Source organism: Bufo gargarizans, chromosome 2 (genome assembly GCF_014858855.1).
Source record: "Bufo gargarizans isolate SCDJY-AF-19 chromosome 2, ASM1485885v1, whole genome shotgun sequence".
In the NCBI taxonomy this organism is placed as follows: domain Eukaryota; kingdom Metazoa; phylum Chordata; class Amphibia; order Anura; family Bufonidae; genus Bufo; species Bufo gargarizans.
The window spans coordinates 545174125-545191549 of NC_058081.1; the positions used below are offsets into that span (position 1 = coordinate 545174125).

At 46.2% G+C, this 17425-nt stretch overlaps 1 protein-coding gene across 3 annotated transcripts in view; it reads right to left on the reverse strand.

Annotated features, from left to right (window-relative positions):
* LOC122926652 (sulfotransferase 2B1-like) overlaps positions 1–17425 on the reverse strand; it is a 98582-nt gene that overhangs the window by 26313 nt on the left and 54844 nt on the right. For all 3 annotated transcript variants that reach the window (XM_044278084.1, XM_044278085.1, XM_044278086.1), the window contains 2 exons: positions 1917–2043; positions 1742–1836 (listed from right to left, as the gene is read on the reverse strand). In XM_044278084.1, coding sequence (XP_044134019.1) covers positions 1742–1836; positions 1917–2043 — 222 coding nt within the window. The remainder of the gene's footprint in view (positions 1–1741; positions 1837–1916; positions 2044–17425) is intronic.

Sequence of the window (17425 nt, forward strand, 5' to 3'; positions counted from 1 at the left end):
TGTCACAGTGGGTATTTAGTGCTGCTGGGGGCATAATAACTCATAAGCTCATCTGCCTGTCAACTGAAAATGCTGACAGGATGACTCTTAAAAAAAATGAAAAAGGCCTGGATTGCCCCTTGCATTCTCTACTCCACCAGAGGAAAGTGGCTGAACATAAAGACACTTTAAATGTGTTTTTTATAATGTACTGAATACACTGTATTCCCATGCACCCCTTCCACCACAAAAAAAAGGTATATGGTTCAATCTTCCTTTTCTCGTCCTCCTCCTTTTTTTCCATCATATCAACATGCTTATTAGTCTGCCCCCGCTCCTAATGTTGTAGAGGTTCAGCTGACCTGCAGGCCCTGGCATATAAGGTTTTAGAGGGTCAGTTTACCAGCAGGCCCTCACCTACAATCTTTTAGAGGGTTAGCTCACCAGCAGGCCTTCGCATATAATGTTTTTGAGGGTCAGCTTACCAGCAGGCCCTCACCTACAATCTTTAGAGGGTCAGCTCACCAGCAGGCCCTCAACCATAATGTTTTACAGAGTCAGCTCACCAGCATGCCTTCACCTACAATCTTTTAGAGGGTCAGCTCACCAGCAGGCCCTCGCATATAATGTTTTTGAGGGTCAGCTCACCAGCAGGCCCTCAACCATAATGTTTTACAGGGTCAGCTCACCAGCAGGCCCTCAACTACAATCTTTTAGAGGGTCAGCTCACCAGTAGGCCCTCAACTACAATATTTTAGAGGGTCAGCTCACCAGCAGGCCCTCAAATATAATGTTTTTGAGGGTTAGCTCACCAGCAGGCCCTCAACCACAATGCTTTACAGTGTCAGCTCACCAGCAGGCCCTCGCCCATAATTTTTTTAATGGTTAGCTAAGCAGCAGGCACTCGCCCATAATTTTTTCGATGCTCAAATCAGCAGCAGGCACTCGTCCCTAATGTTTTTGAGAAGCAACTCTGCAGCAGACCCTCACCCCTAATATTTTAGATGGTCAGCTCAGCAGCAGGCCCTTGTCCGTACTGTTTTTGAGGGTCACCAGCAGGCCCTTGCTCCTAATGTTTTAGAGGGTCACCAGTAGGCCATCAATCATAATTTTTCAAGATTGTATGATGCCCTCCATTATGTGTAATAAAGGGTGTATTGGAGTGCCGGTTCCTTGTAATTTTTAGAAGCCCTTTCACTTAGTGCATAGGCTTTATGAGTGTAGGAGTCCCACTACCTGAACAATTGTACCACAATGTGAATGAGGCCCTTTATTATGTGATATACAAGTTCCTTGTAATTTTTGGCAGCACTTGCACTTTATATACAAGTAAATATACAGGAAAGAATGTTTCCTACATTTTTTTCCTCTAAAATCGATTTTATCTTCGGTTTTGTGCGTATTATTGTTAGTCTGTAAAAGTGGCGTACTACTCAGACAAAATCGTTCCCAGCAGCGACCTGCGAGTCCAAGATGCATCCAGACATCCTCCCCATTCTGTTCCCGGACCATTTCAGTGGTATTTCCATAAATTTCTGACCTTTTCCTATGAACCAGACACCCTCCCCTCTTCAGAGCAGGGGGTGCCTGGTTTAATGCTTGAGTTCTCATATTGACTTCCATTGTGCTCGGGTTGCTCAGTAGAGCACCCGAGCATCCCGAGGCGTTCGACCCGAGAACCCGAACACCCGAGCACTTTGTTGCTCGATCAACACTAATACACACACACATGCATACACTCAGTTTTATATATTAGATTTACCCTATGAAGATCCTCATAGGTTTGAAACATAAAGTTTTCTTTTCCCAGCATTTCCATCCATTCCTTGACATGAATAAACCAAGATCCAAAGGGAACTGAAACAGACAAGATATGGTAACATATGTTTGGCATTGAAAAAGTAAAATGTAAGCTTGCATTCATTTTGACGACTTACTGTTTTCGGAGAAGAAACTTTTCAGAAAATGATCCATACTTTCCGGATCTTTGTAGAATCCACTCATTTTGGAAAAATAATAAAGGGACACTGCAGTATCTTTGGGATTTCTGATTGTATATATGACCTAAACCAAACATTTTAAAAGCAAGAAAAACTTTTTTTTGTATGTACATTTATAAAATACAAAAAAATCATCACAACATTTATGATTAAATTATGGGTTAAATAGCCAAACTACACACGTTGGAGGAAAAAATATCTGCAGCACTTGTCTACTTCAAGCAATGGTTATTTTATTTCACCAAAAAGCTGAAAACATGCTTTTTGGTGAAATAAAATAATCATTGTTTGAAGTGTAGGAGTGCTGCAGATATTCTCTCTCCCTATATGCTGGGAATTGGAGCCAGTATCGAACACTGCATGCACCAACACCCAGTACCCAGTTACTAGGAGTTACTTTGGAGTGCTGCTTTCATTCTATTTCTTCAAACTACACAGGTTGTCAGGGAGAAAACTAAGGGTGAACATTCAATTTATTTGTAATTATTAGAGATGAGCAAATTGATTCTGCACAAAGAAAATTAATTAGGAACTTCCCAAAAGATTCTAAGTTTTTAAAATCTGAAACTTTTGTTATTCATCCTGCACATTTTGCTCAAAATGGAAACCATTATTTTACAGTTCTGAAGACAAAGAAAAAGGCATTTACCACCAAAGTAGTTAAAAGGGTTTTCCGGGTTCATCCAGGTAGCCCCCTGATATTAGTATCATGCAGGGCAATGGCATTTTGTTTATATTTTCGCACTGCTAGGCGGAGGCTCCGACTAGCAGTGTATTCAATGATGTCACCGGCTCTGATGGGCGGGCTTTAGCACTGCCCTAGCCATTTTACAGGCTAGGGCAGCTCTAAAGCGTGCCCATTAGTGCTGGTGACGTCACCAGGCTCACTGCTAGGCAGAAGCCTCCGCCTAGCTTTCCCCATGGAGATCCCAATACATCACTGGATCTCCAAAAAAAGCCTTTGCCCTGCGCGATTCAGCGCAAAGGAGAGCATCGGAGCATCAAATGCTCCGCTGCTATTATTACGGGGCATGCCAGGGTGAAAATGTGGATATTAGCTTTGAACCCAGACAACCCCTTCTATATTTTTTTATTTAAAAAAATTGGAAAGTGTAGCGTGTTTTTAAGAAGGCTGTTTGTTACAAACACTATCAACTCTTGTTTACCCATAGCCATATATGTTACTTTTACTTTGACATTAGTAGTGCAGTCCAAGATCTTGAAAGGAGTCAAATACAATCCTAGGAGACCTCAGAGTATCATACATGACTATTCAGGGCCATTGGGGCACTTTCAATTCAGTTGAGTTTATTCAGATTGAATTAATCTGACAGCTGAATCGAACATATTAGTAGTAATGGACGAACATCGGCCGGGACGATTCGCTAACGCAATCGCGCAAACGAGGTCAAATGTTCTCGTACCGCAAGTTCGCGGCGGGCCCCATTCACTTTAATGGCAGACGAACCTGAAAAACTGTCAGGTCATTATTGCAGCCACCAAATACTTACAAGAAGCGCACACATCATCCCACAACATGGACAGTGACATACCAGAGAAAAATCAATGGTAAAAATTCCTACAAAAAATATGTATTTTAATCAGGGGCCATTTTTATGCACCTAAAGGGAAATTGTCAAAAATGTGGCCTGCTGGAGTCTAGAAAATTTTTATTTTAGGCCACGGGAGTACAGGCCCCAAAATTAGGCATTCATCTGACAGAAAACATCAAGTGATTATGTGGCTGGAGGTATATTAGAAGGTCATTGGATATCAATTTTACTGTAGGCCAGTACAAATAGATGTCAAATACATATGTTTAAAAAAAACGAAAAATATTAAATTGGATTAAAAACATGGCTAACGAAATCCCCCTCTTGAAAAAAAACCAAATGATAATAGTTGAAATTCGATAACACGTGATTGTGGTCAACAGGTGTTGAATTCCTCCGAGGTCCCAAACATTAGGTATTCACTGGACATAAAAGAACAAGTAATTATGTGGCTGGAGGTATATTAGAAGGTCATTCAATAACAATTTTACTGCAGGCCAGTGTAGTACAGGCCCCGAACATTAGGCATTCACCCGACAGAAAAGAACAATTGATAATATGGCTGGAGGTAATTAGGCAGTCACCGCATACCAATTTTACTGTTGGCCAGTTAGATTAAAGGCCCCAAAAATTATACAATCAATGTACATAAATGATCAAGTAATTATGTGGCTGGAGGTATATTAGACGGTCAATGGATATCAATTTTACTGCAGGCCAGTGGACTACAGGCCCCAAAAATTAGTCATTCACCGTACAGAAAAGAACAATTGATAATGTGGCTGGAGGTACATTCGGCGGTCACCGTATAACAATTTTACTGTTGGCCAGTTAGATTACAGGCCCCAAAAATTATGCATTCAATGTACATAAATGATCAAGTAATTATGTGGCTGGAGGTATATTAGACGGTCAATGGATATCAATTTTACAGCAGACCAGTGAACTACAGGCCCCAAAAATTATTCATTCGCCCTACAGAAAAGCACAATTGGTAATGTCGCTGGAGGCAGGGACATCGCTAGGCACCAGATTACAAGCATTTTGCCCCGAACCTCTGGCCAGCTGTCACGGACGGTGTACAGGAAACAAGGCAAAGCAACATGTATAAACGACTCGCTGGATCCAGAAACTAAGGAACCAAGGGAGACCCCTGCAGAAGACCTGGCACTTTCCCTGGCTGCTCAGCCTATGCAAAGATCCGAATGGTGGAGGTCTGCATATCCACGAACCTTGACTATAAAGCCCTGAGCACCCTACAATAGTGAGGGGACACGACCACCGGCTCCCTACACAAGATACGGAGGGAGTCAGGGTCACCTGGGATCCAGCAAACAGATAATAACAGATAAAGGTACAACACTTAGCTTTGAAGCAAACAGGAGGACAGAGTCAGCGTGCACACACACTCCAGGAAGTAGTATAAGCCGCCCAGAAAAGCCTTCTGGGGAAGAATTTAAAGGGAAGCAATTAGTCCAACACATGACAGCTGAGAGAGGCTGACGAGAGGAAGAGCTGAATACCACAACACAGAAACTCAAGGAGGAGGTTCTGAAAGGCCTCTGTCAGAGCTTCTCAGCTGTCTGGTTGTGACAGTACCCCTCCCTCTACGAGTGGACTCCGGACACTCAGAACCCACCTTCTCAGGATGGGACCTATGGAAAGTCCTGATGAGACGAGAGGCCTTAATGTCCGTCACTGGGACCCACATCCTCTCCTCAGGACCATACCCCTCCCACTGAACAAGGTACTGAAGAGAACCGCGGACAAGACGAGAATCCACAATCCCAGAGACCTGAAATTCAAGATTCCCATCAGCCATAATCGGAGGAGGAGGCAAAGGCGAGGGTACAATGGGTTGAACATAAGGTTTCAATAAGGACTTATGAAAAACATTATGGATCTTCCAAGTCTGAGGAAGATCAAGACGGTATGCAACAGGATTGATGACAGACAGGATTTTGTAAGGCCCAATAAACCTAGGACCCAACTTCCAGGAGGGAACCTTCAATTTGATATTCTTGGTAGACAACCACACCAGATCACCAACTTTCAGGTCCGGACCAAGCACACGTCTCTTATCAGCCACACGCTTATATCTCTCACTCATGCTCTTTAGATTATCTTGAATCTTTTGCCAAATAGATGACAAAGACGAGGAGAATCTGTCCTCATCAGGTAAACCAGAAGACCCCTCTCCCGAGAAAGTCCCAAACTGTGGATGAAACCCATATGCACCAAAAAATGGTGACTTATCAGAGGACTCCTGACGACGGTTATTTAAAGCAAACTCAGCAAGGGACAAAAAAGAACACCAATCCTCTTTATTCTCCGCCACAAAACAACGCAGATATGTCTCCAGATTCTGATTGACGCGCTCTGTCTGGCCATTCGACTGCGGGTGGAAAGCAGAAGAGAATGACAACCGAACCCCCAAGCGAGAACAGAAAGCCTTCCAGAATCTGGAAACAAACTGCGTGCCCCTATCAGAGACTATGTCTGAAGGAATACCGTGCAATTTGACAATGTGATCAACAAATGCCTGCGCCAGCGTCTTAGCATTGGGCAAACCAGGAAAAGGGATGAAATGCACCATTTTGCTAAAACGGTCCACCACCACCAGAATCACAGTCTTCCCCGAGGAACGAGGCAGGTCCGTTATGAAGTCCATGGACAGATGTGTCCAAGGACGGGAAGGAATGGGTAAGGGAAGGAGAGGACCTGATGGCCGTGAATGAGGGACTTTGGCACGAGCGCAAGTCTCGCAGGCTGCCACAAAACCCTCAACCGACTTACGAAGCGCAGGCCACCAGAATCTCCAAGCGATGAGATCCAGTGTGGCTCTTACCCCCGGGTGCCCAGCAAGGACCGTATCGTGGTGTTCTTTAAAAATCTTGTGTCTTAAAGCGAGAGGCACAAACAACCTCCCAGGAGGATAAAGATCAGGAGCCTCTGACTGGGCTGCCTGCACCTCTGCCTCCAATTCAGGAAAAAGAGCAGAGACCACCACACCTTCAGCCAAAATGGGACCCGGGTCTTCAAAATTCCCGCCTCCCGGAAAACAACGTGACAGGGCATCTGCCTTCACATTCTTAACTCCAGGGCGGAACATGACAACAAAATTAAACCTAGAAAAGAACAATGACCATCTGGCCTGTCTCGGGTTCAGACGCTTGGCTGACTCCAAGTAGGCCAGATTTTTATGGTCAGTAAATACGGTAATAGGGTGTCTGGCTCCCTCTAGCCAATGGCGCCATTCCTCAAAAGCCAACTTGATGGCCAACAATTCCCTATCTCCCACATCGTAATTTCTCTCTGCGGAGGAGAGTTTTCTTGAGAAAAAGGCACACGGTCGCCATTTGGCAGGAGAGGAACCCTGAGACAAGACCGCCCCCACACCCACCTCAGAAGCATCAACCTCAACTATGAAGGGTAAAGAAACATCAGGTTGCACCAAGATGGGAGCGGAAGCAAAACTCTCCTTGATATCAGAAAAAGCCTTACGCGCCTCTACTGACCAAGAAGAAAAATCTACCCCCTTTCTGGTCATATCAGTGAGTGGTTTAACAATAGAAGAATAATTCAAAATGAACTTCCTGTAATAATTGGCAAAGCCCAAAAAACGCATCAGTGCCTTTTGATTCTCAGGAAGTTCCCACTCAAGCACAGCGCGGACCTTCTCGGGGTCCATGCGAAAACCAGAAGCGGAGAGAAGAAACCCCAGAAATTGAATTTCTGGAACCGCAAACACACATTTTTCCAGTTTCGCATATAATTTATTCTCCCGCAGGATGAGCAAGACCTGACGTAAATGTTCCTTATGAGTTTTGAAATCGGGAGAAAAAAATCAAAATGTCATCCAAATACACCAATACAAATTTTCCCATCAAATGATAAAAAATGCTGTTCACGAAATGCTGAAAAACGGCTGGGGCATTCATCAAACCAAAAGGCATAACCAAATTTTCAAAATGGCCCTCAGGGGTATTGAAGGCCGTCTTCCATTCGTCCCCTTCTCTGACCCTGACCAGGTTGTATGCCCCTCTTAAATCTAATTTGGAAAAGACTTTAGCCCCAACAACCTGGTTAAATAGGTCCGGGATCAGAGGAAGCGGATAAGGGTCACGAATTGTGATATTGTTCAGCTCCCTGAAATCCAGACAAGGTCTTAAAGAACCATCTTTTTTCTTAACAAAGAAAAAACCAGCGGCAACAGGTGACTTCGAGGGTCGTATGTGTCCTTTTCTCAGACTCTCAGAGATATAAGCACGCATAGCGATCCTCTCAGGTTGGGAAAGATTGTATAAACGAGATTTAGGCAGCTTGGCGTCTGGGATGAGATTAATAGGGCAATCGTACTCCCTGTGCGGGGGCAAATCCTGAACTCCACTCTCAGAGAAGACATCCGAAAATTCTGAGAGAAAAGATGGTACAGTCTTAGTAGCAACCTCAGAAACAGATGTCATGAGGCAATTCTCTCTGCAAAAGTCACTCCAACCATTTATTTGCCTCGCTTGCCAATCAATGGTGGGGTTATGCTTAGTGAGCCAGGGCAGCCCCAACACCAGAGGGGTGGGTAAACCGCTAAGGACGAAACATGACACATCCTCAACATGAGCATCACTCACAATTAAACGGATATTGTGAACTATGCCCTTTAATGATTTTTGAGAAAGTGGAGCGGAATCGATAGCAAAAACAGGAATATCCTTTCCCAAAGTGCGCACCTGGAAACCATGAGTTATCGCAAATTGATTATCAATGAGATTAACCGCTGCTCCACTATCCACAAAAATCTCACAAAAATGTTCTTGCTCTCTAGCGCCACCCTAGCCGGCAGGACAAAACGGGAACTACAAGCAAATGGAAAACCTTCAATTTCCGCCTCAACCCTGCCAATAGTAACAGACGGAACATTTTTAAAAGATTTTTTCCTGTTTGTTTCTTTACTACTCCCAGAAAACTGCCTGAATCTCCTAGAGGGACAAATATTTGCCAAATGATTTATACCTCCACAACAAAAACAAACCCTCCCATGCGAGCTGAATCTTCTATTGTCAGAAGCAATCAACCCCAGCTGCATGGGCTCCTGCTCAGAAGGGGCTGACGGCGACTGAGACCCCTGCGCACAGAGCGGGACCGCTGCACTGTCCTGGGACTGCGTATGACAGGAAGGAGACATCTCTCCTCTCTCTCTAAGACGCCTGTCAATACGAACGGCCTGAGACATAGCAGAGTCCAAAGAAATAGGCCTCTCATGAAAGGCAAATGCATCTTTCAATCCCTCTGAAAGACCATGGCAAAATTGACTTCGGAGCGCAGCATCATTCCAACCAGTATCAACTGCCCATCTCCGAAATTCTGAGCAGTATATTTCTGCGGATTGTTTACCCTGGCATAATAGACGTAGTTTAGACTCAGCCAGAGCAATACGATCCGGATCATCATATATCTGACCCAGGGCTAAAAAGAATTTATCCACTGAACGGAGAGGCCGTGCCCCCTCTGGCAGCGAAAAGGCCCAGGACTGAGCGTTACCTCTGAGCAGCGATATAGTGATCCCCACCCTCCGTTCCTCATCACCAGAGGAGTGGGGAAGAAGGCGAAAATGGAGTTTGCAAGCCTCTCTAAAACGCACAAAATTCTCACTACCCCCGGAGAACGTATCCGGGAGCGAGATCTTAGGCTCCGAACAAACTCCATGAACGCAAGCTGAACCGGTCACTTGAAGCTGAGAAAAAGTCTTACGGAGATCAGCTACCTCCAATGAAAGACCCTGGAAGCGTTCAGCCAAAAGTGAAACCGGATCCATGCTTGAGACGGTTATGGCGGCTTATAATGTCACGGACGGTGTACAGGAAACAAGGCAAAGCAACATGTATAAACGACTCGCTGGATCCAGAAACTAAGGAACCAAGGGAGACCCCTGCAGAAGACCTGGCACTTTCCCTGGCTGCTCAGCCTATGCAAAGATCCGAATGGTGGAGGTCTGCATATCCACGAACCTTGACTATAAAGCCCTGAGCACCCTACAATAGTGAGGGGACACGACCACCGGCTCCCTACACAAGATACGGAGGGAGTCAGGGTCACCTGGGATCCAGCAAACAGATAATAACAGATAAAGGTACAACACTTAGCTTTGAAGCAAACAGGAGGACAGAGTCAGCGTGCACACACACTCCAGGAAGTAGTATAAGCCGCCCAGAAAAGCCTTCTGGGGAAGAATTTAAAGGGAAGCAATTAGTCCAACACATGACAGCTGAGAGAGGCTGACGAGAGGAAGAGCTGAATACCACAACACAGAAACTCAAGGAGGAGGTTCTGAAAGGCCTCTGTCAGAGCTTCTCAGCTGTCTGGTTGTGACACCAGCACTTTCTCCATTGCTCTGCACTGAGCCACCAGTATGGAGCTGCTAGGCAGCTCAGTATGAGTTTAGCAAGAGACACACTAAACATATAATTAGGAGCTCCATTTACTGCCAGTCTAGTGTAGGTGAATGAGCCAGCAGCCCCACACTGGTGGCTCAGTAAGGGTCTAAGAAGAACATCCTGTAGTTATCCTGGGCCCTTAAGCAGGCCTAGCAGCTGAGCACCTCATCCCAGACAGGACAAGCAGATTACAGAGCTGCTGTGTCCTGTCCTCACCAGTGCTGGTACCAGTAAAAGGGATGTGTAAATTGCTTCTTCCAGCCCAGCAGCAACCAGTGCCAGTGTGAAGGAGCACAGAGAAGTGCAAGAAATGCAGGGAAGCTAAATGTAAGTCCACTTTCATCCATGTCTGTTTTTGGACCCATTAGTGTGTTACACTATAAACTGCTTCTACGAGCTGTGCGCATATACTGTATACTGTGGGTGGAGGAGCTGTGCATATATACTGTATACTGTGGGTGGAGGAGCTGTGCATATACTGTGGGTGGAGGAGCTGTGCATATACTGTATACTGTGGGTTAAGTAGCTGTGCATATACTGTATACTGTGGGTTAAGGAGCTGTGCATATACTGTATACTGTGGGTGGAGGAGCTGTGTACATACTGTATATTGTGGGTGAAGGAGCTGTACATATACTGTATACTGTGGGAGGAGGAGCTGTGCATATACTGTATTCTGTGGGTGAAGGAGCTGTGCATATACTGTATAATGTGGGTCAAGGAGCTGTGCATATACTGTATACTGTGGGTGGAGGAGCTGTGTATATACTGTATACTGTGGGTGGAGGATCTGTGCATATACTGTATACTGTGGGTGAAGGAGCTGTGCATATACTGTATACTGTGGGTGGAGGAGCTATGAATATACTGTATACTGTGGGTGTGGAGGAGCTATGAATAACTGTATACTGTGGGTGGAGGAGCTGTGCTTATAGACTGTGAGTGAAGGAGCTGTGTATATACTGTATACTGTGGGTGGAGGAGCTATGGATATACTGTATACTGTGGGTGGAGGTGCTGTGCACATATACCATATACTGTGGGTGAAGGAGCGGTGCATATACTGTGGGTGGAGGATATGTGCATATACTGTATACTGTAGGTGGATGAGCTGTGCATTTATTCTGTGGGTGGGAGAGCTGTTTGCTGTGGGTGGGGGCACTGTGCATATAGACTGTGAGTGGAGGAGCTCAGTTTTGAGAAGGAGGGGAGGGTTGGGGTAGACATATGCCTCGGGCTCGTGCCCCTCATGTTTTAAGACCCTAGCAACACCCCTGGCTGGAGGTAAATTAGGCGGTCACCTTATAACAATTTTACTGTTGGCCAGTTAGATTATAGACCCCAAAAATTATGCACTCACCGTACATAAATGATCAAGTGATTATGGCTGGAGGTATATTAGACGACCATTCAATATAAATTTTACTGCAGGCCAGTACAAATAGATGTCAAATACATATGTTTAAAAGAACAAAAAATATAAAATTGGATCTAAAACATGGCTAACGAAATCCCCCTCTTGAAAAAAAAACAACTGATAATAGTTGAAATTCGATAACACATGGTCGTCACAGGTGTTGAATTCCTCCGAGGTCCCAAACATTAGGCATTCACCGGACACAAAAGGCATTTTATGCCGCTGTATTTACCTAAGACAGAGACCATTATTTGTTCTGGGTGGTGGCGGATATTTGTGGGCTGTCATGAGGAAATTCAATTAAACATGGTCGTCACAGGTCTTGAATTCCTCCGAGATCCATACCTCATTCATTTTTAGAAATGTGAGGTAGTCCACACTGTCGTGAGCTAGGCGAGTGCGCTTATTGGTCACGATCCCCCTCGCTGCGCTGGACGTCCTTTCGGACAGGACACTCGATGAGGGGCAAACCAAGAGTTCCATGGCAAATTGTGCCAGCTCTGGCCACAGGTCAAGACTGCACACCCAGTAGTCCAGGGGTTCCTCGCTTCTCAGAGCGTCCACATCGGCCTTTAACCCGATGTATTCGGTCTAGGCGTTCCTTGAGGCTGGATCCGGAGGGCGAGTGTCGATGGGTTGACTGAAAGAATGATCTCATATCCGAAGTGACCAACACATCTTCAAACTGCCCTCTTCTTGCATGTGCTGTAGGATTGGTACTCGTAACAGTTTCTCTGTGGTAGGAAACTCCTCTGCCAGTGCCCGCAACAGCGGAATGCAGCATCTCTCACAGCAAGGCCTGGAAATGCTGCATTCTAACAGCCCTCTGTGATGCTGGTAACATGTCCACCAATTTGTGTTTGTACCGGGGGTCTAAGTACGTTGCCATCCAGTACTGGTCCTTTCCCTTTATGCTTTTTAAACGGGGGTCCCTCTTCAAACACTGGAGCATAAAGGCTCCCATTTGTGCTAAATTGGATGCGGTGGAGCGGCCTGGCTCCTGCTCATCGCCCAGGAGAATGTCATCATCGGTCTCCTCCCCCCATACCCGGACAACACCAGGGATCAGAGAAAAGTTTAAAGCCTGCTCTTCTTGTTCTTCCTCCTCCTGCCCCCAGGCACCCTCCTCCTCTTCAGACTCCTGCTGACTTGTTTCAATTGGAGTAGCCCCCCCTGGGAATTCATTCAACATTGCGACTTCCTCATTTTCTAGATCCTGCTCCTCGACGGCTTGATCAATGACACGATGCAATGCACGCTCCAGAAAAAAGGCGCAAGGTACAATGTCACTGATGGCGCCCTGGCTGCAACTGACCAGTTTGGTGATCTCATCAAATGACTGCAAAAGTCTGCATGTGTCGCGCTTGTCAAAACCTGTCCTGCCGCAGAGTTCGTACAGGTAGTGTCATGCCCCACTCTGACGATGTGCAGAGGTCGGCCAGGATAGCAGCACGAAGTTAGTGGTTGCTTTGGAGCCGTGCTGAATCCGCCTCTCATCAGGTGCACTGGGTGGAGTCATTAGTTTAAATAGCACACTGCCCAGTGCCCTGAGCGGATTATACTGTTCATTTTGGTCTGGGAAGCTTGGAGGGAAGGTTGGCTGTCAGTTCCTGCTCTCAGAGATAAGTGTCGTTTCTAATTTGGTTGTTTGTGTCATCTATTCCACCCAGGTTCTGTGCGAGCAGACTGCTCCTATCTCCCCACTTCACCATCTTAGGGAGTTCAGGGTTTTGTCAGCCCAGACTGGAGGACGCAGCACACCTACCTTCAAGGTCTGCTTGTGGGCTGAGCAGTGCAGGGAAACAGGTCAGGAATAAGCTAGGAGGTGACCCTTCCCCCGTCTCTCGTCCAGAGCCTGGTTGGTGTGTTATCTTTTGTACTGAGTGCACGTCCGTCGTGACAGGTAGTCATTAATGGCACATTTCTGCTGGAGAAGCCTATCAAGCATATAGAAGGCGAAGTTCCAGGGCGCCGGGCAGTCACAAATCAGACATCTGACTGGCAAGTGGTGTCACCGCTGAACGTCAGCAAGGCGAGCCATTGCCGTGTAAGATCTTCTAAAATGGCCAGAGATTTTTCTGGCCTGCCGCAAGACGTCCTGGACCCCGGGGTATTTGGCAACGAATTGCTGTATGACTAAGACGTGTGCCATGCACGTGTGTCATTTTGCCCTAATTCAGCGCACTCAGCAGATTGGCACCGTTGTCGCTCAACACTTTACCAACTATCAAATTGAGCGGGGTTAGCCACTGATCGGCCTGTGTCCGCAGAGCTGAAAGGAGTGCAGGACCGGTGTGGCTCTTGGCTTCCAGGCATAACAGCCGCAGCATAGCATGGAAACGTCTCACCTGGCACGTCAAATAGGTTCTGGGGAGCTGGAGGGGTTCAGCAAAAGTGGCGGTTGCAGTGGAAAAGCAGGAGTCAGCCAAGGAGGAGATGGAGGATGGAGTAGGAGTAGGAGAAGAAGAGGCAGGCTTGCATGCAATCCATGGCAGTAACACCAAATCCACATGGGTTCCATGGGTTACATGTTTGACGGCCATCAGAAGGTTCACCCAGTGGGCAGTAAAAGTTATGTACCTTCCCTGCCCGTGTTTGCTAGATCACGTGTCTGTGGTCAGATGTATCTTGGCAACGACACTGTGTGCCAGAGATACATTCACTTGCCACTGAACGTGGTTATATAGCTCTGGGAAGCCCTTCTGGGAGAAATATTTCCTTCCGGGGACCTTCCATTGCGGTGTGCCAATGGCCACAAATTTTCTAAAGGCCTCAGAGTTTACCAATTTATATGGCAGTAGTTGGCGGCCTAACAGTTCTGACAAGCCAGCGGTCAGCCGTTGAGCAAGAGGGTTATCCGGCGTCATAAGTTTTTTTACGCTCGAACATTTGGGCCACGGAAGCCTGCTTTGTGCCAGATGAACGCGATGACGGCACGGTGGATGGTGGAGTGGAGGACAAATGGGAGGAGAGAGGAGAAGGAGAAGAGGCAGGACGGGGAGCGCCAGGAGTGTGCCTTTGTGGGTTCTGACGGTGTAGCTTCCACTGGGCTCGGTGATGGGAGGCCAGGTGACTTCATAAGGCGGTCGTCCTAGGTGAGTGTTGGGCTTACCGCGACTTATGCGTTGACAACACAGGCTGCAGATGGCATCACTATTATCAGCAGCTGACAAGTTAAAAAAAAGTCCACACTGCGTAGCCATGTGCCGGCGTCACAAGATGTGACCGTGCATGGTGGATGGCTCGCTCCAGATACATTTAAAGTCTGCTTTTTGCCTCCTGTGGATTGCGAGTTCTGCCTGCTTCTCTTCCTTCTCATTCCTATTTGCTGCTCCGTCTCTCCCTCTGAACTCCCCTCCTCTTCCTCTCTTGTGGGCACCCACGTGACGTCCATCGACATGTCATCATCGTCACCTTCACCACCACTGACATTAGAGATTTCGAAGCAGGCAGCAACAGAGGGGACCACCCTCCTTGGGCTGATCTGGGTACTGTTGTCAGACCGCTGGGTGGCGGCCGTTGCTACCTCCTTTTCCTCATTCGATGCCAAGAATGGCTGCACATGAGTAAGGTCTGGGACTCGAGTGGAGGAGCTATGGTGGTGGTGTCTTTGGGGGTACACACAGCAGAGAGTGAGGAGGGTGCAGATACAGAGGATGAGGAGGGTGCAGAAGCAGAAGGCTGAGTGAGCCACTCAAATAAGTCTGGTGTGTCCTTTGACGTAATCGCACGCATCTTCTCCAACTTCCCACTTAGGCTCTTGCCTTGTGCACCTGCCCGACCCCTACCTCCCCTGCGGAATTGCCAGCTTCTTCTTATGCCTGTCATTTTCAAAATGACCCTGTGACAAAGTCCCTATAGAAGAGCAGTATTTTTGGAAGCAGGTGTATAGAACTGCCTAATGATTATTTGCTTGAAGCAGGTATATCAAACCCCTTAATCAGTTTTTTTGGGGGGCAACTGGTATATCACACCAGTTGAAATTATTTGTTTTAATAGCGTTTGTCCCTCTGTATAGCTGGGGTATCTCAGTAGAATCGCACACAACTCCTGTAAATTACAAATGCACTATACGGAAAGTATATTCTCGGTAAATCGCACCTCTACCCCCATCAGTTTTTTTGGGGGGCAAATATTATATCACACCAGTTGAAATTATTTGTTCCAATAGCGTTTGTCACTCTGTATAGTTGGGGTATCTCAGCAGAACCGCACACAACACCTACAAATTAGAAATGTACTATATGGAAATTATATTATAGGTATATCACATCCCTGCCTCAATCATTTTTTTGGGGGGAGGGGCAACTGGTATATCACACCAGTTGAAATTATTTGTTCCAATAGCATTTGTCACTCTGTATAGCTGGGGTATCTCAGCAGAACGGCACATTCCGAACAAGCATTTGCATGGCAAACTGGACGAGGACATAAATGCCTGAAGGGATGGAACTGCTGGCTAACCCTCTTCCCTAGGAAAACCTAATCACTTATAGCTACACACACACACACACACACACTCAAGATCGAACAAAACATCACTATTTAACCTAAATCCTTACCATTCCTGTCAGAAGCCGAGGAGGAACATTCATCAATTATGTTCTGATATGTGTTAATTGTAGCAATGAGACATGTTAACTGAGTTTACTTTTATACCTTATGTGGGGATTTGATCTGGTAGACAGGCTTGGGAACGCCGTATAGAGGCAATGACAACATCTTTAACTTAAACAGTTCAGTGTTTATTCAAACATAAGGATAAGCAAAACAAAAAGTCAGTTTCAAAGAAAACAGTCACCTTGAGTCTGGTGTTTGTTCACACCATGCAGCAATGCCGAAGTCCCTGGACATAGCAGAAACCACCTGCTCTCATGCCAACAAGGTAGCAGGCCTTTACGCAGGCCCAAACTCCCAGGTCCCACCACAGAGACGGTCAGAGAGGAGTAAATTCCTACCAGCTGACAGTGCTGCCTGTGTTTTATAGCCCAAACCAAGACCCGGCTTGGAACGTGGGGAGAAGCCACCCACCCTGCACTTTGGCTGCTCCCAGTAAGAGCCGGCCCGGATCGGCTTTACAGCGATACTAAATAGCAAAACCATGTCAGCCAGCACTTACCGGGTCTTACCTCACCGAGGCCATGAATCTTGGTGACACATACCTTCTGTCAATGATGGACCCTTGCGCCTTCCTACACTTACAACAAAACGAAAATTCTTATTAGTTTATCATACCACCTCTGCGAAGTAAAAAGCAGAGATCAGCTTGTGCTTTGGACTTATTTTAAAGCCACAATGACTAGAAGACTAGATGTTGATAACGCTGTAACATACACAGCGTTTTCTTTTATCTTTATAACTTTTTTCTTTATTTCTATTTTTTTGGTTTATTAAAAAGATGATTATGCTTCCAGTGCAAATTAATGTACATACTCTGTAACAATACTACTGTGATATATCTAATGAAAATATGTATACTTAAAGGGGTATTCTCATCTTCCCTTTTTATTCTTACCTTCCTTGAGCACAACGTTCACTTCCTGGATTCTTCTCCCGGCCGCGCCGCGCTTGCGCAAAAGACTAAAGATTTTCTGCCGGCCGGGCCGCACAATGTCCTGAACGCGCACGCCGCCGCGCATGCGCCATGGTGACTTATTCCTGCCTGTATAGTACAGAGACGGCGTGCGCGTTTGCAGCTCTGTACTATACTGGCCAGGAAGAAATTATCATAGCACATGTGCGGCGGCTTCCGCGTTCAGGACATTGAGCGGCCCGGACGGGAGAGAATTTTCAGTCTTCTGCGCAAGAGCGGCCCGGCGGGCTCCGACAGGAGAGGTGGCCGTAACCAGGGGAGACCAAAGACATCAGGTAAGAGGGGACTTATTTAAAAAAAAAAAAAAAAAGTGGGAATTAGGTAATAAAATGTATTTAGAAAAATGATCACTGTCAAATCATTAACAGATTTAACAGTGATCATTAAGATGAGAATACCCCTTTAATATCAGTACGTACAGTGTTTTGTACGATCTTTTCTTTACAATAAAA